The following is a 21,640-nucleotide window of genomic DNA, read 5'->3' on the forward strand; positions in this document are numbered from 1 at the left end:
CCCCAAGCCATGGGGATGTCCCTAAACTGTGGAGATGACCCCAAGGTGTAGAGGTGACCCCAAGCCATGGGGAGGTGCCCAAGGGGTGGAGATGACTCCAAGCAATGGGGAAGTTCTCAAGGTGTGGAGGTGACTCCAAACCATGGGGAGGTCCCCAAGGGGTGGAGGTGACCCCAAGCCAGTGTGGAGATGACCCTAAGGTATATAGGTGACCCCAAGCCATGGGAAGGTCCCCAAGGGGTGGAGGTGACCCCAAGCCAGTGTGGAGATGACCCTAAGGTATATAGGTGACCCCAAGCCATGGGGAGGTCCCCAAGGGGTGGAGGTGAACCCAAGCCAGTGTGGAGATGACTCCATGGTGTGGAGATGACCCCAAGCCATGGGGATGTCCCTAAACTGTGGAGATGACCCCAAGGTGTAGAGGTGACCCCAAGCCATGGGGAGGTCCCCAAGGGGTGGAGGTGACCCCAAGGTGGACCCCAAAGGTCAGGTGCAAGCCCTCCTGTGAAACCTCGGGTGATGCCTCTTCACCAAACCATTTATTCCCAAAAGGTTTTTTACAGAGCAGGGACCACTGGTGGCCCCTCCTCATCTTCATCCTCCTCCTCCTCCTCCTCCTCTTCATCTCCATCCTCATGCAGGCCTCCCCGCAAGATCCACATCACCAAGAGCCCCCTCCCCTTGCACGAGGTGGTGGTGAAACTGGGGGGGGGGGGCCAAAAAAACAAAGGGGGGGAGGGAGGGGCAGAGCCAGCCCACCCCCCCCCCACCCCCTTACCCCCCTCTCCCCCCACTCCCCTCTTTCAGGATATGCCCTCCCCCCACCCCCTCCCAAGGTCCTGCCTGGGTCATTCCCCGAGCTACAGCTCCCCCAATAAATTAAAAAGGTCCCAAGGCGAGGGGGGGAGGGGTGATTGCGGTGGGGGTGGTGGGGGGTGGGGGTCACTCCTCGGGGGGGGGTCTCAGTGAGGAAGGGGGAGGCCACGGCGTGGGCCTGGGCGATGGCCGCCAGCTCCTTGAGGAACTCGCTGAAGATGACGGCGCAGTAGACTGCGTTCTTCACCCGGGGGGCGGCCCCGGGCCCCTCCCCCGCGCCCCCCCCCGGCCTCCTCGGGGTTCCCCCCGGGGGTGCCCGCGGTAGGGGTGGCCGTGGGGGAGGGGCTGGCAGCCCCCCGGGCGTGCTGCAGGGCCAGCTGGGCGGCCTGGCGGGCGCGGGTGGGGCTGTGAGCGTGGCGCAGCAGCAGCTCCCCCAGGGAGGGCTTCCGGCTGCGGCCTGCGGGGGAGGCAGGGGGGAGGTCACGTCGCGATAGGGGAAGGGGTTATGTCGAGATGGGGTGAGGGGGTTAGGTTGTGATAGGGGTAGGGGTTGTGTCATGACAGGAAGGTTAGGTTGTGATAGGGGAAGGGGTTGTGTCATGATGGGGGATTATGTCATGATAGGGGAAGAGGTGGTGTTGGGATGGGACGGTTATGTTGGCATAGGGGCTTATGTCGCAATGGGGGGGTTATGTCATGATGGGGGGCTTATGTTGTGATAGGGGAAGGGGTTATGTCGCAGTGGGGGGGTTATGTCGCAAGAGGGGGATTTATGTCATGATGGGGCGCGTTGTGTCGTGACAGAGGTCATGTCCTGATGGGGGTTATGTGATGGGGGCTTATGTCATGACAGGGGGGGTTGTGATGGGAGGTTATTCCGCACCCCCCCCAGCCCCTCAACTCCTCCCTCCCAGCCCTCCTGTTTCCCCCCAATCCTCTTTCTTCTTTCCAACCCCCCAAACTCCTCCCTCCCAGCCCCCCTGCACTCCCCAATCCTCTTTCCAACCCCCCAGCCCCCCAACTCCTCCCTCCCAGAGCCCCCCCAGATCCTTTCTCCAACCCCCCCAGCTCCCCTCAAATCTCCCTCCCCCAACCCCCCTAAGCCCCTCCTCACCGGGGGTCTCCCTCCTCAGGCTGCCCCCCCCGCTGGGGCCTTCTCCCCCCTCCAGCCTGCCCCTGGCCACCAGGAAGCGTCTGGCTCTGAGGAGCAGCCCCGGGAAGTCCTCCTGGGTGGCTGCAAAGGTCTCCAGCTTGGCCTTCACTGAGCCCAGCACCTGGGAGGGGACAGAGGAGATGTGGGGATGGGACTCACCAAGAGGTGGGGGTCAGAGGGTGAAGGTCTTGGGGTGGGTGAAGGTCTCAGGGTGAAGGCCTTGGGGTGGGTGAAGGTCTCAGGGTGAAGGTTCTGGGGTGGGTGAAGGTCTCAGGTTGAGTGATGATGGTCCCGGGATGGATGTTGGTGGATCCAAGGGCAGATTGTGGTGACCCCAGGGTGGATGTTGGTGGCCCCAGGCTGGGGTGTGGTGGCCCCAGCTTGGGTTGTGGTGGCAGGATGGGTGTCCTGGGTTGGGTAATGGTTCTGGGCTGGGTAGTGGTGAGCACAGGGTGGATGTTGGTGACCCCAGGGTGGATGTTGGTGGCCCCAGGGCGGGTGGGGGTTACCTGGAGCAGAGACTTGATGCTGGGCTGGAAGACCATGTTGGTGTTGAGGAGGAAGGAGCGGAGCAGGGGCTGTGGGTAGGAGGCCAGCTGGGCCACCAGGCCGGTGAGCAGGCAGTTGACGTAGAGCGAGTTGTGGGGCATGTTCTCCAGCTTGCCGAACAGCACCGACACGAAGGGGCCTGCGGGGGGCGCTGCGTGACCAACACCGCCCAGCCCTGCCCACCATGGCCCCACCCAGCCCAACCTCAACCCCACGGTCCCTCCTTGACCCCACGGTCCCATCTCGACCCCATGGTTCCACCTTGATCCCATAGTTCCACCTTGACCCAATGGTTCTACCTAAACCCCATAATTCCACCTCAACCTTGTGATTCCACTTCAACCCCATAGTCCCACCTCAACCCCATAGTCCCACCTCGACCCCACAGTCCCACCTCGACCTCACAGTCCCACCTCGACCCCACAGTCCCACCTCGACCCCACAGTCCCACCTCAACCTCGCAGTCCCACCTCGACCCCATAGTTCCACCTCGACCCCATAATTCCATCTCAACCCAATGGTTCCACCTTGATCCCATGGTTCCACCTCAACCCAATGGTTCCACCCCGACCCCATGGTCCCACCTTGACCTTGTGATTCCACCTCGACCCCACGGTTCCACCTCAACCCCATGGTTCCATCTCGACCCCATAGTTCCACCTTGACCCTATGATTCCATCTCGACCCCATGGTTCCACCTCACCCCCATGCTCCCATCCCCACCCTGTGCTCCCACCTCAGCCCCTCCCCCCCCCGCCCTCTCCCACCTGTGAAGGGCTGGCTGGGTGGTGTCCCCACCGGCCTGGGGGGGCTGCCCAACAGCTGTGCCAGGGGCTCCGGCGGCCTGGGCGCTGCCCTCCCCAGCGCCTCCCCCTCGGGAGCGGCGGCGAAGTTGGCGAAGGCCTCCTCCTCCTCCCGGGACAGGTGGGGGTGGTGCTCAGGGAGCTCCTGGAGGGGGGCTGCTGGGACTCCATCCTCAGCACCGGCACCACCAGGACCACCGGCACCGTTCTTCATCTCGGCCTCGATCTCCTTCAGCTCCTGGGTGAAGGCCTCGATGGTGACCCCGGTGCCGTTGGCCTCTGCCGGGGCCTGGGCCAACATCTCCTCCAGCAAGCACTCCACCGAGGGCAGAGCCTCCCACTTGGCTTTGCCTTCGCCTCCAGGGGTCCCATTCTGGGCTGGGACCCCCACCCCACCTTCCCCTTCCCCTTCCTGCCCCCTCTGAGGGCACCTCCGAACCTTCTTCACCGCCACATCCTCCTGAGGCCAAGCCCCAGAGGAGGAGGAAGAAGAGGAGGAAGAGGAGGAGGAAGAGGAGGAGGAAGAAGAAGAGGAGGAAGAAGAGGTGGAGGTCACCACCCCGTTGGCCACCACCTCTTGAAGCTCCACTTTGCCTTCCCCCCTCGGGGGGCTCCCTTGGCCGGAGCTTTCCTCAGGCAAGCCTCGTTTCTTAGTCCTGGGGGTCTGGGGGCCTGGGTTAGGGGGGTCCAGAGGGTTGCCAGGGGTGGCACCCAGAGGGTTGGCACCAAAGTGGGCACCAGGGGTGGGCTCCTCCCCGTCGTAGGGGGCAGACCAGACGCGGCAGGCCCAGGCGCAGCGCTCCACGCTCCGGCGAGCGTCCCGCAGGTACTCCAGGTAGTTCCCTTCCAGTTCCCAAGGGTTTTCCTCCCAGTGCCCACCGGGGTGGTGCCAAGGGCTGCCCCCAGGGGTGCCAGGGGACCTTGGGGACGCGGCGGTGGCGGCGGCCTCGGGGGCCTGGCGGCTGAAGAAGGAGAGGCGAGAGGGGGTGGAAGGTTTGGCAGCTGCTGGAGGCACTGAGGAGGAGGAGGAGGTGGAGGAGGAAGAGGAGGTGGTGGTGGTGGTGGTGGAGGAGGAAGGGTCCAACGTGGGGCTGCTGGCACCTAGTGGGGAGGGAGGGGGAGGTGGCATCAGAGCAGGCGTTCCCTGAGGCACCTCTATGGTGGCACCTGGCATCACCCTGGTGACCCCCACCCAGTGCCATACCCTGGCACCCAGCCACCTGGCATCACCCTGGTGATTCCCACCCAGTGCCATACCCTGGCACCCAGCCACCTGGCATCACCCTGGTGACCCCCACCCAGTGCCATACCCTGGCACCCAGCCACCTGGCATCACCCTGGTGACCCCCACCCAGTGCCATACCCTGGCACCCAGCCACCTGGCATCACCCTGGTGATTCCCACCCAGTGCCATACCCTGGCACCCAGCCACCTGGCATCACCCTGGTGATTCCCACCCAGTGCCATACCCTGGCACCCAGCCACCTGGCATCACCCTGGTGATTCCCACCCAGTGCCATACCCTGGCACCCAGCCACCTGGCATCACCCTGGTGACCCCCACCCAGTGCCATACCCTGGCACCCAGCCACCTGGCATCACCCTGGTGACCCCCACCCAGTGCCATACCCTGGCACCCAGCCACCTGGCATCACCCTGGTGATTCCCACCCAGTGCCATACCCTGGCACCCAGCCACCTGGCATCACCCTGGTGATTCCCACCCAGTGCCATACCCTGGCACCCAGCCACCTGGCATCACCCTGGTGATTCCCACCCAGTGCCATACCCTGGCACCCAGCCACCTGGCATCACTCTGGTGACCCCCACCCAGTGCCATACCCTGGCACCCAGCCACCTGGCACCACCCTGGTGACCCCCACCCAGTGCCATACCCTGGCACCCAGCCACCTGGCATCACCCTGGTGACCCCCACCCAGTGCCATACCCTGGCACCCAGCCACCTGGCACCACCCTGGGACCCCCTGAGTGCCCTACTTTGGCACCACACCATAGTGCCCACCCCAATGCCACCTGGCATCACCCTGGTGACCATCTCAAGCCAGGTGGCACTACCATGCCCTCCCCCCATGGTCCAGTGCCAGCTCCCCACCCCTCCCCCCAGCCTTGCCTGATGCCCTACCTTTGTGCCAGGCTGCCAGGCGGTCCTGGCACTCCGGGGGGTGCCCTGGGGGGTGCCCAGGAGGGTGGCAGCAGCGGGGGGTGAGGGAGAGGAACTTGGCAGCTGCCCTCCCGTAGATGTCCAGGTCACGCACGGCTCGGCGCTGGCTCAGCATCAGGTGGCTGCAGGGCAGCAGGTACCTGGGCACAAACAGGGCACTGGGCACACTGGCAGGGCACTGGCACATAGGTAGGGGGCACAGGGATCCAAGCAGGGGGCACTGGCACAGAGGCAGGGCACTGGACACACTGGCAGGGCACTGGCACATAGGTAGGGGGCACAGGGATATAGGTAGGGGACACAGGGATACAGGAAGGGCACTGGCACACAAAAGGGCACAGGGATACAGGCAGAGGGCACAGGGATACAGGTAGGGGGCACTGGCACGCAGACAGGGGGCACTGGCACACAGGAAGGAGGCACAGGCAGGGTGGCAGGGGGCAGGTTGGCACTACCTGAGCACCAGCTGCAGCATGACGTCCTCACAGTTGAGGCTGAGCAGTGTCCTGAAGAGCCCCAGGGACACCATACAGAGCTGGGGGCACAGCTGGCATGTTAGGGGGCACCCACCAGACACACCATGGGTGGTTGAGGGGCACCCTGGGGTGGTTGGGGGGCAACCTGGGGCACCATGGGGTGGTTGAGAAGCATCATGGGGTGGTTGAAGGGCATCATGGGGGCACCATCTAGAGGTTGAAGGGCACATCTAAACATTGAGGGGCAGTGTGGGTGGGCAAGGGGCAGCTTGGGTGGCCGAAGGGCAGTGTGGGTGGCTGAGGGGCACCTCGGGGTGGCTGAGGGGCAGTGTGGGTGGCCAAGGGGCACCTCAGGGCAGCCGAGGGGCAGTGTGGGTGGCCAAAGGGCACCCTGCGGCAGCTGAGGGGCAGTGTGGGTGGCCAAAGGGCACCCTGCGGCAGCTGAGGGGCAGTGTGGGTGGCCGAGGGGCACCCTGGGGCGGCCGAGGGGCAGGGCGGGTGGCCGAGGGGCACCCTGGGGTGCTGACCCGGGAGGAGCTGCCAATGCGAGCGACCAGGGTGTCGAGGATGGTGGCTCCATCGTGGCGGTGCAGCAGCAGGAAGCGCAGGAAGGTCTTGAGCAGGGCCGGCTCCGAGACGCTGCGCAGGAACAGCTCCAGGTAGGCTGTGCTGGCCACCAGCTCCTCCAGGGACGTCTGCAGGGGGCAGGGCACACACCCCAGGGGATGGCGTGGCCCCAGCAGGGCCACCAGAGCCACATGCCCCCCAGCAGAGACAGCTCCTCCCCGCCAGAGTGCACGGAGAGCTAGCTCCTCCCCGCCAGAGCCAACCCTGCCTCAGCTCCAGCTCTTCATCATCTCCAACCCGCCATCGCCTCCAACTCTCTCCATCATATCCTACTCTCTCCATCGTATCTTACTCTCCATCATATCCTACTCTCCACCACCACCATCATCTCCACCACCTCCTTCCCTCCATCATCTCCACCACCTCCTTCCCTGCACCTCCATCATCTCTACCACCTCCTTCCCTCCATCATCTCCATTCCTCCACCTCCATCCCTCCACCTCCATCATCTCCACCACCTCCATCTCTCCACCATCTTCAACACCTCCTTCCCTCCACCACTTCCATCGTCTGCACCACCTCCATCCCTCCACCTCCATCGTCTGCACCACCTCCATCCCTCCACCTCCATCATCTCCACCACCTCCGTCCCTCCACCTCCATCATCTCCACCACCTCCATCCCTCCACCTCCATCATCTCCACCACTTCCTTCCCTCCACCACCTCTCCAACCCCTGCCCCTCTCACCTTGTGCAGGGCAGGTCCCATGACAGGCACCAGGAAGCCATTGTGGACGTAATCCACCAGCTGCTTCTGCACCAGCGGGTGGGCAACCTGCAGAGGACCATGCCTGCAGCTCAGCACCCTCCACCTTCTCCACCATCTCCATCACCTCCAGGCCCCCTACCATCTCCAACCCTCCACCTCCTCCACCATCTCCAACCCTCCTCCTTCTCCACCATCTCCAACCCTCCTCCTTCTCCACCATCTCCAACCCTCCTCCTTCTCCACCATCTCCACCATCTCCAACCCTCCTCCTCCTCCATCATCTCCAACCCCTCCACGATCTCCAACCCTCCTCCTCCTCCACCATCTCCAACCCTCCACCTCCTCCATCATCTCCAAGCCCTCCATGACCTCCAACCTCCCCCCTTCTCCACCATCTCCAACCCTCCACTTTCTCCATCCCCTTCCAGGCCCTTCATGATCTCTAACCCTCCTCCTTCTCCACCATCTCCAACCCTCCACCTCCTCCATCACCTCCACACCCTCCATTATCTCCAACCCTCCTCCTTCTTCACCATCTCCAAACCTCCATCTCCTCCATCATCTCCAAACCCTCAATGACTTCCAACCCTCCCCCTTCTCCACCATCTCCAAGCCCTCCACCACCTCCCCCCCTCCACTGCCTCCCAGCTCCAGGCCTGAGGTGGTTGGTGGTGCTGGTGGGACGCCATGCCATGTCCTCACCTGGATGACAGCATTGCAGAAGTCCAGGGAGTTCATGAAGAGGACCAAGGAGGAGACCCCCAACCAGTCCTCACGGCGCAGGCAGTGCCAATCATCCCCCCGGGCCTCCAGCTTGCGTGGCAGTGAGGAGTAGAGGGCACTGAGCCCCGTGGCCAGCACCTGCCAGGGTGGGCAACCAAGCCATGGACCTTCTCCAGCCAGGGACCTCCTCCAACCACCAAAGCCACCCCCCCAGAGCCGCCCAGGCAGCAGCTACCAAAGCAGGTGGGGAACAGAGGCAGGAGAGTGAAGCTGGGGGAGATGCCTCCAGGCCTGGAGGCCTAGCAGCTGCCTGGGCAGGTCCTCCACTTCCAAGCCCTCCACCAGCTCCAAGCCTCCAGCACCTCCAAGCTCAACATGATCTACAACTCTCCATCATGTCCCTCACCTCCAAGCCCTCCATGACCTCCAGCCCTCCACCATCTCCACTACCTCCAACCCTTCTCCATCACCACCTCCAACCCTTCACTTTCTCCTCCACCTCTAACCCTCCACCACTTCCACCATGACCTCCACCACTCCACCTTCTCCATCACCTCCACCCCTCCCCTTCTCCACCACCACCTCCACCCCTCCAGGACCTCCCAAGCCCCTGCACGTGCCGCCCTAGGCCCGTCCATCCTCCTCCTCCTCCATCCTCACCGGGCAGAAGTAGGAGTTGTCGGTGATGGACTTGGCCACAGCCTGGTTGCCGGCGGACATGGCCATGATGAGGAGCAGAGCATCCCTGGCCTGCTGCCCCAGGACCCCCTCGTGGTGGATGAAGGGGATGAGGAGGGAGAAGATGATGAGGTTGGCGGGGCCTTGGTCGGCCTGGCTGTGGAAGAAGAGCTCCAGGATGGAAGGCTCCTTGGCCACGTTGACGCAGAGCTGGTTGAGGAGCAGGACCAGGCTGTTCTCCAGGGAGGCCGAGGTGGGCTGGGAGCAGAGGCTAAGGAGCCTCAGGAGGGGGCTCAGGACAGCCTTGTGGCCCAGGAGGCCTTGGTGGGCCTGGCTGAGGAGCATCTCATAGAGCTTCAGCTGCTCCACCTTCCTCTCCTCCGGGAAGTCCCCTTGCAGATGCCAGTGCAGCAACCTCTCCAGGAGGTTCTCCGAGGCCACAAAGGCCAAGATGGGGCCCGGGGAGGTGTCCTCTGCCCCTCGGGGCGGCCTGTCCTGGGCCAGCAGGTTGAACATCTGGTAGGTGTTGTTCCTCACGGCGCTCAGGTCGTCAGGCGCCGCCCGGCAGCCGCCGCGCTCCAGGACGCGCAGCACCTGCGGCAGGCAGAAGGCGGTGGCGCCCTGCCCGCACTCGGGGGACGCCCAGCTGTCCACCCAGCACCGGGCCCGAGCCGGCAGGAGGCCTCAAGGATGCCCGGGCCTCCACCGTCTCCAACCCTCCATCACCTGAAACTCTCCGTCATCTCCAACCCTCCGTTACCTCCAACTCTCCATCATCTCTACCTCTCCATCATCCCCAGCCCTTCTGCATCTCCAACTCTCCATCATCCCCAGCCCTTCTGCATCTCCAACTCTTCATCATCCCCAGCCCTTCTGCATCTCCAACTCTCCATCATCCCCAGCCCTTCTGCATCTCCAACTCTCCAGCTCCAGCTCTCCCTCTTCTCCAACTCTTCATCATCCCCAGCCCTTCTGCATCTCCAACTCTCCAGCTCCAGCTCTCCCTCTTCTCCAACTCTTCATCATCCCCAGCCCTTCTGCATCTCCAACTCTCCATCATCCCCAGCCCTTCTGCATCTCCAACTCTTCATCATCCCCAGCCCTTCTGCATCTCCAACTCTCCAGCTCCAGCCCTTCATCATCTCTACCTCTCCATCATCCCCAGCTCTTCTGCATCTCCAACTCTTCATCTCCAGCTCTCCCTCTTCTCCAACTCTCCATCTCCAGCCCTTCATCATCTCTAACTCTCCATCTCCAGCCCTTCATCATCTCTAACTCTCCATCATCCCCAGCCCTTCATCATCATTCATGATAGGACTAGGGGGAATGGAATGAAGCTGGAGGTGGGGAGATTCAGGCTAGATGTGAGGAGGAGGTTCTTCACCATGAGAGTGGGGAAACCCTGGAATGGGTTGTCCAGGGAGGTGGTTGGGGCCCCATCCCTGGAGGTGTTTAAGCCCAGGCTGGATGAGGCTCTGGCCAGGCTGATCTAGTGTGGGGTGTCCCTGCCCATGGCAGGGGGGTTGGACCTAGATGATCCTTGTGGTCCCTTCCAACCCTGACTGATACTATGATACTGTGATCTCCAGTTCTCCATCACCTTCAATTCTCCATCATCTCCAACCCTCCACCATCTCCAACTCTCCATTATCTCGAACCCTCCATCATCTCCAACACTCCATCACCTTCAGCTCTTCATCATCCCCAACCCTCCATCATCCCCAACCCTCCATCTCAAACTCTCCATCTCCAACCCTCCAGCAGATCCTACTCTTCATCACCTCCAGCCCTCCATCATCTTCATACCTGCACCATTCCAAATGCTCCACTATTTCCAACCCTCTGTCATCTCCAACCCTCCACCATCTCCAACTCTCCATCATCTTCAGCCCTCCATCATCTCCAACCCTCCATCACCTATAGCTCTTCATCATCTCCAACCCTTCACCAGCTCCAACCTTCCAGCACCTCCACCAGCTCCATGGCCTCAACCACCCCCACCCTTCCATGGCCTCCAGCACCACCATGTGCCCATGTCCCACCTGTGCCCATGTCCCACTTGTACCTGTGCCCACCTGTGTCCACCTCCTACCCACATCCCACCCGTGACCATGCCCCACCTGTGCCCATGCCCCACCTGTGCCCACATCCCACCCGTGCCCATGCCCCACCTGTGCCCACATCCCATCTGTGCCTAGGCCCCACCTGTGCCCACATCCCACCCATGCCCATGCCCCACCTGTGCCCATGCCTCACCTGTGCCCACATCCCATCTGTGCCTAGGCCCCACCTGTGCCCACATCCCACCCATGCCCATGCCCCACCTGTGCCCATGCCTCACCTGTGCCCACATCCCATCTGTGCCTAGGCCCCACCTGTGCCCACATCCCACCCATGCCCATGCCCCACCTGTGCCCAGTGGTTCTTGAAGACCATCAGGCAGGTCTCAGGGTCAGCAGTGATTGGGCTCTGCAGGCTGGCACCGCGGGGGGCACGGTGCCCACCTGCCCGTGGGTGCAGCTTGGTCAACCAACTCATCCTCTGTGCAGCTGCTGGCACCTGGGCAGGCTCACGGGCATGGGTGGCACCCTGGAGACCTTCTCTCCATGCTGTGGGGACAAGGGGGGACTCAGAGGTTGAGTGGCACAAGGGTGGCACCTGGGACACTGAGATGGTGCAAGGGTGGCACCTGAGACAATGGGATGGCACCAGGGACACTGAGGTGGTACCAGAATGGCACCAGGATGGCACCTGGGCCACTGGGATGGTGCTATGTTGGCTCATGACACACTGGGATGGCACCAGGTTGGCACCTTGGACAGTGGGATAGCATCAGCATGGCACCTGGCACACTGAGGTGGCACTTGGGCACTGGCAGAGGGTTTCAAGATGGCACCTGTGACACTGGGATGGCACCTAGGCACCAGCATAGGACCTGGGCCACTTTGATGGCACTAGAATGGCACCTGGCCCACTGGGATGGCTCCAAGGTTGGCACTGGGGCCACTAGGATAGCTCCAAGGTGGCACCAGGCATACTGGGGTGACACAGGGGCCACTGGGATGCCACCAGGGCAGCACAGGGGGAGTGGCACTGCCACCATCCCCAGCTCTGCACTTTGACCCTGAAACCCAGCTGTGGCCAGTGGCACCACCATGGGCACCAGTGCCACCCTGCAAGCCAGCCCCTGGCACCAATGGTTGGGACCTGGTTGCCCAGTGGAGGCTGCTGGCCCTGGTCACCCTGATGCCACCTTGGCACTAGCATAGCACCTAGGCCACTGGAATGGCTCTAAGGCTGGCACCTAGGCCACAGCGATGGCACTACAATGGCACCTGGGCCAACAGGATGGCACCGAGATTGGCACCCAGGCCACTAGGATGGCACTAGAATGGCACCTGGGCCACTGGGATGGCACCAGGATTGGCACCCAGGCCACTAGGATGGCACTAGAATGGCACCTGGGCCACTGGGATGGCACCAGGATTGGCACCTGGGCCACTGGGATGGCTCCAAGGTTGGCACCTGGCCCACTGGGATGCCACCAAGGTGGCACCAGGCACCCTGAGGTAGCACAGGGGCCACTGGGATGCCAGCAGGGTGGCACAGGGGGAGTGGCACAGCATGAGGAAGTGGCACAGGGGGAGTGGCACTGCCACCACCCCCAGCTCTGCACTTTGACCTTGGAACCCAGCTGTGCCCAGTGGTATCACTGCTGGCACCGGTGCCACCCTGCAGACCAGCCCCTGGCACCCATGCTGAGGATCTGGGTGCCCAGCAGAGGGTTCTGGTCCTCGTCACCCTGGCACAGGGATGCCACTGGGAGGCAGCTGGCTTGTGTGGCACCCCCCCGGCACAGGCCCCAGGGGGATTGAGAGGTTGCTACAAGCGGTGCCAGCCTGGGTGTGGCTCTCAAGGGACCCTGAGACGTGCCCAATGCCATAGGCACTCAGTGGCACACACCAGGGCATAGACATGGCCAGTACCACCCCAGTGCCATCCTCATGCCCAGTGCCAGGACCTAACAGAGACTGGCACAGGTCAAGGGGCTCCTGGGAGTGGGTGGCACCAGGCAGAGGGTGGCATTAGGCAGGGGAGTGACAGCAGGCAGAGAGCTGGCACTAGACGTAAGGGGTAGCACAGAGGTGGCACCAAGCATTGGAGGGACACCAGGCACAGTGACCATGAGGCTGGCACTGGGTGGGGAGAGTGGCACTGGGATGGTACCAGGAGAGCCAGGTGGCATGGGGTGTGGGGGTGGCACTAGGCATGGGGTGGCACTGGGGTGGCACTGGGCAGAGCGGGTGACACTGGGCAGGGGGTGGCACTGGGCACTAGGCACAATGGGTGGCAGTGGGCAGAGTGGGTGACACTGGGCAGGGGGTGACACTGGGCAGGGGGGTGGCACTGGGCAGAGTGGGTGGCACTGGGCAGGGGGTGGCACTGGGCAGTGGGTGGCACTGGGCACTAGGCACAATGGGTGGCAGTGGGCAGAGTGGGTGATACTGGGCAGGGGGTGGCACTGGGCAGGGGGTGGCACTGGGCAGGGTGGGTGACACTGGGCAGGGGGTGGCACTGGGCAGGGTGGGTGGCACTGGGCAGGGGGTGGCACTGGGCACAGTGGTGCCACTGATCCCAGGGGGTCCATTTCGGTGCCCCTCCGTGCCTGGTGGGCACCGTCGCTCTTCCCTGTCCCCCCACTGACACTCCTCCCCACTCCCCGCTGCCCACCCTGCTGCCCAGCCCGGTGCCAGCGGGACCCCCCCCTTGCCCACAGCGCCACCTACCCGGGGTCAAGGTCACGGCAGGTCCTGTCCGGTCAGCACCGGGCCTGGAGGAGGGGGAATGGGGAGGAGGGGATTTGGATCGGGCACGGGGCTGCACCGCTCCGGTGCCCACACGGTGCCCTCCCAGTGGCCCTCAGGACCCCCTCCGTGCCTCTCGGTACCCCTTTCCCCGGTGCCATTCCCCCTGCTCCATTCCTCCCCGCCAAGCGGTGCCCTCTGGTTGTCCCTCCCGGTGCCCCTCGGTGCCCCCCCCCCCCCCCCCCCCCGCGATGCCCTCCCGGAGCCCCTCGGTATCCCTTCCCCGGTGCCATACCCGCTGCGCCCCCCCCGCCAAGCGGTGCCCTCCGTTCGTCCCCCCCGGTGCCCCTCGGTGTCCCTCTCTGCGATACCCTCCCGGTGCCCCTCGGTGCCCCCCCTGCCGCGATGCCCTCCCGGTGCCCCTCCCGGTGTCCCTCGCTCCAGGTCAGGCCAAACTGCTCCCCGCCCCGCTAAACCGGGACCCCCCCGGGGCCGCCCCGCCCGGCATCACCACCTCCCTCCCCGCCCCCTCCATGAGGACACCCCGGGGCCCGGTACAACCGGCAACGGAGCCCCCGGGGAGCTGCAGCCTCCCCAGGGTCGTCCCCCCCCACCCCCTCCCCGGCTTCCCCCCACCCCCGGGTCCGCTCTCCCTCGGTCTCCAAGTCCTGGTGCCCCCTTCCCGGTGCCAATTTCCTGCGCCCCAGGTCCCGTTGCCGGTGTCCCGGTTCCGGTGTCCTCCTTCCTTCCCCTCCCGATTCCCCTTCCCAGTTCAGGTTTCCCCGCCGGTTCCCAGGGTCGGAGCCCATTTCCCCACCTCCGGGGTCCCATTCCCGGGGTCCCGGTGCCTATTTCCCCCCACTCTCTCCCCCTCCCCCCCAAATTCCCGCTCCCGGTTTCCCACCCCCGTTCCCTATTCGCGGTTGTCCGGGTTCCGGTACCGGTTTGCCCCTTCCCCTCTCCCGGCTTCCCCTGGTCCCCCTTTCCTGGACAATTCCCAGCCCCGGTTGCGATTTCTTCCCCCCGTTCCCGGTGGTCGCCGTCCCCCGCTCACCGCCCGCCCCCGCCGCAGGCCCCCCTCTCCCGCCGCCATCTTCCCGCCGCCGCCGCCCGACGCAGCGCAAGCGACGGCTCCGCCCCGGGACACGCCCACCGCCCCTCCAGCCCCGCCCGCAGCCAACCAACGCCCGCCCCCGGACCCCAACCCCGCCCACAGAGCCCCAATCCCTAACCCCCGGACCTCAAACCCCGCCCACAGCCACCCAACCCCCGCCCCCGGACCCCAACCCCGCCCACAGAGCCCCAATCCCTAACCCCCGGACCTCAAACCCCGCCCACAGCCACCCAACCCCCGCCCCCGGACCCCAACCCCGCCCACAGAGCCCCAATCCCTAACCCCCGGACCTCAAACCCCGCCTACAGCCACCCAACCCCCGCCCCCGGACCCCAACCCCGCCCACAGAGCCCCAATCCCTAACCCCCGGACCTCAAATCCCGCCCACAGCAATCCAACCCCCGCCCCCGGACCCCAACCCCGCCCACAGAGCCCCAATCCCTAACCCCCGGACCTCAAATCCCGCCCACAGCAATCCAACCCCCGCCCCCGGACCCCAACCCCGCCCACAGAGCCCCAATCCCTAACCCCCGGACCTCAAACCCCGCCCACAGCAATCCAACCCTAGCCCCTGGACCCCGCCCCCGCCTCCAGAGCCCCAGTCCCTAACCCCCGACCTCAAACCTGGCTCACAGACACCAAACCCCACCCACAGCGAACCAAACCCCACCCACACCCACCCAATCCCCGCTCCCGGCCCATAAACTCCGCCCACCGCGACCCAAACCACACCTACCACCCACAAGCCTCACCCACAAGGACCTAAACCCCTCCTGCTGCCCCCCAAACCCTACTCACAAGGAGTAAACCCCACCTACCGCCCACAAGCCCCCCACCAATACCAAATCCCACCCACAGGGACATAAACTGCGGCCCCTGACCCCAACCCCCACCCACAACGGCCTAAACCCCTTCCACTGCCCCATAAACCCTGCCCACATAGGCATAAACCCCAGCCACACGGGGCCAAATCCTGCCTACAAACCCCATCCAAAGGGACCCAAACCCCGCCCACATTGACCCAAACTCCGCCCATAGAGCCCTAAACCCCACCCACCATCCACAAACCCCGCCCACTGCCCACAAACCCCACCACCAGGAGCTTTTAGCTGTGCCCCCGAACCCCACCCACAGCATTCCAAACCCCACCTCTAGGCCCTAAACCACACCCACAGCAGCACAAACCCCGCCCATAATACCTTAAACCCCGCCCACTGACCACAAACCCCGCCCACAGCGATGGAAACCCTGCCCACACAGCCCAGGTCCTGCCCAATGCAGGCCCCAACGGTGCCCCATATGTGCCCACTCTGTGCCCCCTCAAATGTGCCCACTTTGTGCCCCAGAGGTGCCCACTTTCTGCCTTAAATTTTGCCCACTTTGTGCTCAGAATGTGCCCATTCTGTGCCCCCAAATGTGCCCATTTTTTGCCTAGTATGTTCCCAGACTGTATCCATTCTGTGCCCCCCCAAATGTGCCCACTTTACACCCACTCTATGCCCCAAAGTTGCTACCTTGTGCCCTAAATTGTGCCCACTTTGTGCCCAGACTATGCCCACTTTGTGCCCACTTCATGCCCCAAACTGTTCCCACGTTGTGCCCACCCTGTGCCTCAATATGGCCCCATTTGGTACCCAGCCCATGTTCCAAAACTTTCCATCCTCTGCCCACCCTATGCTCATAATATGCCCAACTTTTGCCACCCTATGACAACCCTGTGACCATTCTGTGCCTAGCCCATGCCCAAATGTGCCCACCCCATTGGCTGTGCTGCACGGTGGGCACAGTTAGGGGGGAGGTTTAGAGGATGGAGAGGGCAAGACCCCAACCCAGGCACCCCCTGAAATGGGCACAGCCTGAATCAGACATTCCCAAACTGGGCCCCCCTTGAACTGAGCACAGCCTGAACTGGGTATCCCCTGAACTGGCACAGCCTAAACTGGGCACCCCCTGAACTGGTTAAACCCAAACTGGACACCCCCTGAAGCAGACAGTCCTAAAACTGGGCACTGCCCCATGGCCCTGGATGCCCGACCAGGCACTGGGCACCACCCTGGGCACCAGCAGCTGGCACTGTGACCTCACTGTGCCCACCTGCACTGGGCACCTGTCTGTGCCCATGCACTGGGGGCCCCTGGCAGCAGGCACTGGGCACCATCCAGAATACCCAGTGTATGTCAAACACCACCACTGTGCCACTCCAAGTATGCCTTGTGCTGCAGCAGTGTCAACCTGGCATCCCAGTAGGCCCAGTTGGCACCTCAGGGAGCTCCTGTTGCCAGGATGTACCCAGTGCTAGCAGTGCCATGTGATGAGATCCTGCTGAGGGACTGCCCTCAGTGCCAGGCTTGGGCAGTGACACCTGCTGGGAGCCAAGGGTGCGTGCCAGGGACCCTCCTTGGTGCCCACAGGGCAGGATGCAGAGGATCAGTGCCCAGCTGGCACACTGCTGGGACTGGTGCCAGGTGCATGGCACCACTGGAGTCATTGGAACCACTGAGCCTGGCACCGAGCCTAGCACTGGGACTGGCACAGGGACTGGCATCAGGAATGCCACCAGCACTGGCACTGAGCCTGGCAGCAGGACAGGCATTAGGCTGGGCACCAAGCCTGGTACAAGCACCACTACTGGGATGGGCAACAACACTGGCACTGAGACTGGCGCTGGGACTGGCACCAAGACTGGCACCGGCCACAACTGGTGGTGAGCAGAGAGTGTGGGGTGGGATGCCACAGGCCCAGTACCAGCGTGGGGGGGTGCTAGACTGGGTACAGGGTGACCATGAGGTGCCCATGTCCCCCCCAACCCTCCTCCACCTTGGCAGTGCCAGCTTTGAGAACTGGACCCTGGACCCCTCAGGGGATTGGTACTACAGGTGGCTCAGCCTGATGGCACTGCCAGTGCTCTACAACTGGATCATCCTCATCTGCAGGTGCCAGGGGGTGCCCAGGGTGGGCTCAGGGTGGTGAGGGGGGTGGAACCCTGGGGGTGATGCCAGCTGTGCCCTCCTCCCCAGGGCCTGCTTCTCCGAGGTGCAGGTGGCACACGTGGGGCTGTGGCGCTGGCTGGATGGCATCAGCGACACTTTGTACCTGCTGGACATTGGCATCAGGCTCCACACGGGTCAGTGCCCGTGCCTGGCACTGCGCCCTGGCACCACAGTGGCCCTGCATGTGTCCTCACCCATCTCCTGGCACCCACTGGGTGCTTCCTCACTCACCCTCTGACTCTGGGTACTGGGCATCCACTGGGTACTTCTCCACCCACCTTCTGAGCACCCACTGTGTGCCTAGGGGGTGGGGTGGAGAATGACCCAGTGGGTGCCCAGGGTGGGTGTGGAGAAGGACCAAATGGGTGCCCAGGAGGTGGGTGGAGAAGGACCACGCCCTGGGCACCCCACCCACACCCATCACCCCCGGTTGGCACTGACCGGGTACCCCTCCCCCTGCAGCTTTCTTGAGCGAAGGCCTCCTGGTCCGTGCCCGGGGCCGCATCTGGCGCCGCTACCTCCGCTCCTCCCTCCTGCCCTGGGACTTGGCCTCCCTGCTGCCCACCCAGCTCCTGCACCCTTCCCCCCTGGCCCGTGCCAACCGCTGCCTGCGGGCACCCCGCCTCTGGGAGGCGGCGGAGCGCTGGGAGACTCGCAGCGGGCGCCCCAACGCCTTCCGGATGGCCAAGCTGCTGCTGTGCCTCCTGGCAGCCATCCACTGGCACTCCTGCCTCTACTTCGCCCTCTCCGCCCACCTGGGCTTGGGCACCGACCCCTGGGTGTGCCCCAACGCCAGCCGCCCCCTGCGCCGCTACCTCCACAGCTTCTACATCTCCACCCTGGTGCTGGCCACCGTCGGGGACACGCCGGTGCCGGGGCGCCAGGAGGAGTTCCTCTTCCTCACCTTCGGCTTCCTCCTGGCCGTCCTGGGCTTCGCCACCCTGGCCGGCAGCGTCAGCTCCGTCCTCTCCGACCTGCTGGCGGCCGATGCCATCTTCTACCCGGACCCCGCCCCGCCCCGGCGCTACCTGAGGGCTCAGGGAGCTGGCACGGCGCTGGCACGGAAGGTGGCCAGGTGGCACCAGCACCTGCGGGCGGAGCGCAAGCTGCCGGCCGAGCTGCGGGTGCTGAGCTTCCTGCCGCGGGGGCTGATGGCAGAGGTGGTGGCAGAGGTGCACCTCCCCGCCCTGGCACGGGTGGGCATCTTCCAGGGCTGGCAAGAGGGGGTGCTGAGGCAGCTGGTGCTGAAGCTGCGCCCCCAGGTGTTCATGCCAGGGGAGTTTGTGTGCCGCCGAGGGGACGTGGGCAGGGAGATGTTCTTCATCCGCCAGGGCAAGCTGGCAGTGGTGGCAGAGGATGGCATCACCCAGCTGGCAGTGCTGGGCCAGGGCGGGTACTTCGGGGAGATCAGCCTCATCAGCATCAAGGGTGAGGGGCGTGGGAAGTGAGGAGTGGGCACCAGGGGCATCCTCCACCTCTCTCTGGGCAGCCCTGACCTCCACACAGTCCCATGGTGCCACCAGAACCCTCTGGGCAGCCTTGACCTCCACCCAGTCCCATGGTGCCACCAGAACCCTTTGGGCATCCTTGATCCTACCACAACCTCTTGATCCCACCCCAACCCCTTGGCCCTCCTTGACCCCTCCCCAACCCCTTGGCCCTCTTTGACCTCACCATAACCTCTTGGCTTCCCTTGACCCCCACCTCAACCTTTTGACCCCACCACAACCCCTTGGTTCCCCTTGACCCCACCACAACCCCTTGGTTCCCCTTGATCCCACTACAACCCCTTGGTCTTTCTTGACCCCACCACAACCCCTTGGTTCCCCTTGACCCCACCACAACCCCTTGGTTCCCCTTGATCCCACTACAACCCCTTGGTCTTTCTTGACCCTACCCCAACCCCTTGGTCCTCCTTGCTCCCAGCACAATCCCTTGGTCTTCCTTAACCCCACCTTGACTCCTGGGTGCTCCTGGAACCCACCAGCACCTCCTGCTCTGCAGGGAACACCTCGGGGAACCGGCGCACGGCCAACATCCTGAGCATTGGCTACTCAGACCTCTACTGCCTCTCCAAGGAGGACCTGACCGAGGTCCTGGCCGAGTTCCCCAGTGCCAGGACCATGCTGGAGGCCAGGGGCAGGCAGCTGCTGCTGGCCATGGGCAAGTTGGACCTCCAGGCCGAGGCCAGAGAGGTGGCGGCCCAGGAGGAGGCCGAGAGGTGGCTGCAGGAGATGGAGATGGCACTGGAGGGGCTGCAGACCAGGGGGGCCAGGCTGGTGGCCCAGCTGGAGGCCAGCGCCCTCAGAATGGCCCTCAGGGTCCAGCACCTTGAGGGACGCATCCAGCGCCGGCAGCCTGGCCAGGGACAGGGTCCTGGTGGGGGACAAGGTGCTGGTGGGGCCACAGGTCCTGGGTGGGGACAAGGTGCTGGTGGGGCCACAGGTCCTGGGTGGGGACAAGGTGCTGGTGGGGCAAAAAGTCCCAACAGGGGGCAGGGTCCTGGTGGGGTACAGAGTCCCACCAGAGCTCAGGGTCGCACCAGAACACAAGGTTCCACCCAAGCTCAGGGGCCAACCAGGACACAAGGTCCCACCCAAGCTCAGGGTCTCACCAGGACACAAGGTCCCACCCAAGCTCAGGGTCCCACCAGGACACAAGGTCCCACCCAAGCTCAGGGTCCCCCCAGAGCTCAGGGGCCAACCAGGACACAAGGTCCCACCCAAGCTCAGGGTCTCACCAGGACACAAGGTCCCACCCAAGCTCAGGGTCCCCCCAGAGCTCAGGGTCCCACCAGGACACAAGGTCCCACCCAAGCTCAGGGTCCCCCCAGAGTTCAGGGGCCAACCAGGACACAAGGTCCCACCCAAGCTCAGGGTCTCACCAGGACACAAGGTCCCACCCAAGCTCAGGGTCCCCCCAGAGCTCAGGGTCCCACCAGGACACAAGGTCCCACCCAAGCTCAGGGTCCCCCCAGAGCTCAGGGGCCAACCAGGACACAAGGTCCCACCCAAGCTCAGGGTCTCACCAGGACACAAGGTCCCACCCAAGCTCAGGGTCCCCCCAGAGCTCAGGGTCCCACCAGGACACAAGGTCCCACCCAAGCTCAGGGTCCCCCCAGAGCTCAGGGGCCAACCAGGACACAAGGTCCCACCCAAGCTCAGGGTCCCACTAGGACAAAAGGTCCCACCAGAGAACAGAGTCCCACCAGGGTGCAGGGTCTCAGGGGGGTTCAGGGTCCCACCAGGGCACAAGGTCCCTCCATGGTCCAGGGTCCTTCTGGGGTTCAAGGTCCCCCCAGATCTCGGGGTCCCCGTGGCGGGGGGACAGGCCCCCGGCAGTGAGGGTCACCATGGCAACAGCTGATGGTGGCCAGGGCAACGGGGGGTGGGGGGGTGGTGACCATGGGGGCAGCCAGGGGGTGATCAAGGTGACAACCAGGGGGTGACCATGGTGACAGCTGGGGGGTGACCATGGTGATGATTGGTGGTGGCCATGGCAACGGGTGGGGGGGTGGCCATAGTGACGTTGGGTGGTGGCCATGGCAACCAGGAGCTGCTGCTGCTGAGTAACCTCCAGCTGAGCCTGAGCAGGGCCAGGGATGGGGACAGAGACTGTGACCAGAATGGGGATAGGGATGGGGACAGGGATGAGATGGAGCAAGAAGGGACAGGGATGGGGACAGGGATGGGATAGAGCAAGGAGGGACAGGGATGGGGACAGGGATGAGATGGAGCAAGGAGGGACAGGGATGGGGACAGGGATGGGATAGAGCAAGGAGGGACAGGGATGGGGACAGGGATGAGATGGAGCAAGGAGGGACAGGGATGGGGACAGGGATGAGATGGAGCAAGGAGGGACAGGGATGGGGACAGGGATGAGATGGAGCAAGGAGGGACAGGGATGGGGACAGGGATGGGATGGAGCAAGGAGGGACAGGGATGGGGACAGGGATGAGATGGAGCAAGGAGGGACAGGGATGGGGACAGGGATGGGATGGAGCAAGGAGGGACAGGG

At 64.1% G+C, this 21,640-nt stretch overlaps 2 protein-coding genes across 2 annotated transcripts; one reads left to right on the forward strand and one right to left on the reverse strand.

The window, feature by feature from the left end:
- Nucleotides 1–471: 471 nt before the first annotated feature.
- FHIP1B (FHF complex subunit HOOK interacting protein 1B) lies at nucleotides 472–13,545 on the reverse strand. The gene is given in 13 exon segments (XM_068142032.1): nucleotides 472–1,120; nucleotides 1,122–1,273; nucleotides 1,931–2,090; nucleotides 2,479–2,657; nucleotides 3,286–4,422; nucleotides 5,463–5,641; nucleotides 5,957–6,036; nucleotides 6,505–6,672; nucleotides 7,293–7,379; nucleotides 8,016–8,174; nucleotides 8,697–9,308; nucleotides 11,124–11,323; nucleotides 13,502–13,545. Coding segments are annotated over 12 exon segments (3,501 nt in total). The 5' UTR covers nucleotides 11,253–11,323; nucleotides 13,502–13,545; the 3' UTR covers nucleotides 472–661.
- Nucleotides 13,546–17,360: 3,815 nt separating this feature from the next.
- On the forward strand, nucleotides 17,361–20,967 carry LOC137445461 (cyclic nucleotide-gated channel alpha-4-like). The gene is made up of 5 exons (XM_068147282.1): nucleotides 17,361–17,566; nucleotides 17,651–17,757; nucleotides 18,086–19,051; nucleotides 19,628–20,075; nucleotides 20,511–20,967. Exons 1-5 carry the CDS (start codon nucleotides 17,361–17,363, stop codon nucleotides 20,965–20,967), a joined length of 2,184 nt encoding a protein of 727 aa, XP_068003383.1.
- The last annotated feature ends 673 nt before the right edge of the window (nucleotides 20,968–21,640 follow it).

Source organism: Melanerpes formicivorus, unplaced genomic scaffold, assembly GCF_026170545.1.
Source record: "Melanerpes formicivorus ecotype bairdi unplaced genomic scaffold, bMelFor1.0.p_v2 SCAF_1, whole genome shotgun sequence".
NCBI lineage: Eukaryota > Metazoa > Chordata > Aves > Piciformes > Picidae > Melanerpes > Melanerpes formicivorus.

Excerpts from the sequence above, each read along its gene's own strand:
- LOC137445461 (XM_068147282.1), top strand. The coding sequence starts at position 17,361 with ATGCCACAGGCCCAGTACCAGCGTGGGGGGGTGCTAGACTGGGTACAG. Across the intron at positions 17,758-18,085 it reads TGGCATCAGGCTCCACACGG|CTTTCTTGAGCGAAGGCCTC; the intron begins GTCAGTGCCCGT and ends CTCCCCCTGCAG. Across the intron at positions 20,076-20,510 it reads GGTGGGGCCACAGGTCCTGG|GACACAAGGTCCCACCCAAG; the intron begins GTGGGGACAAGG and ends GGGTCTCACCAG.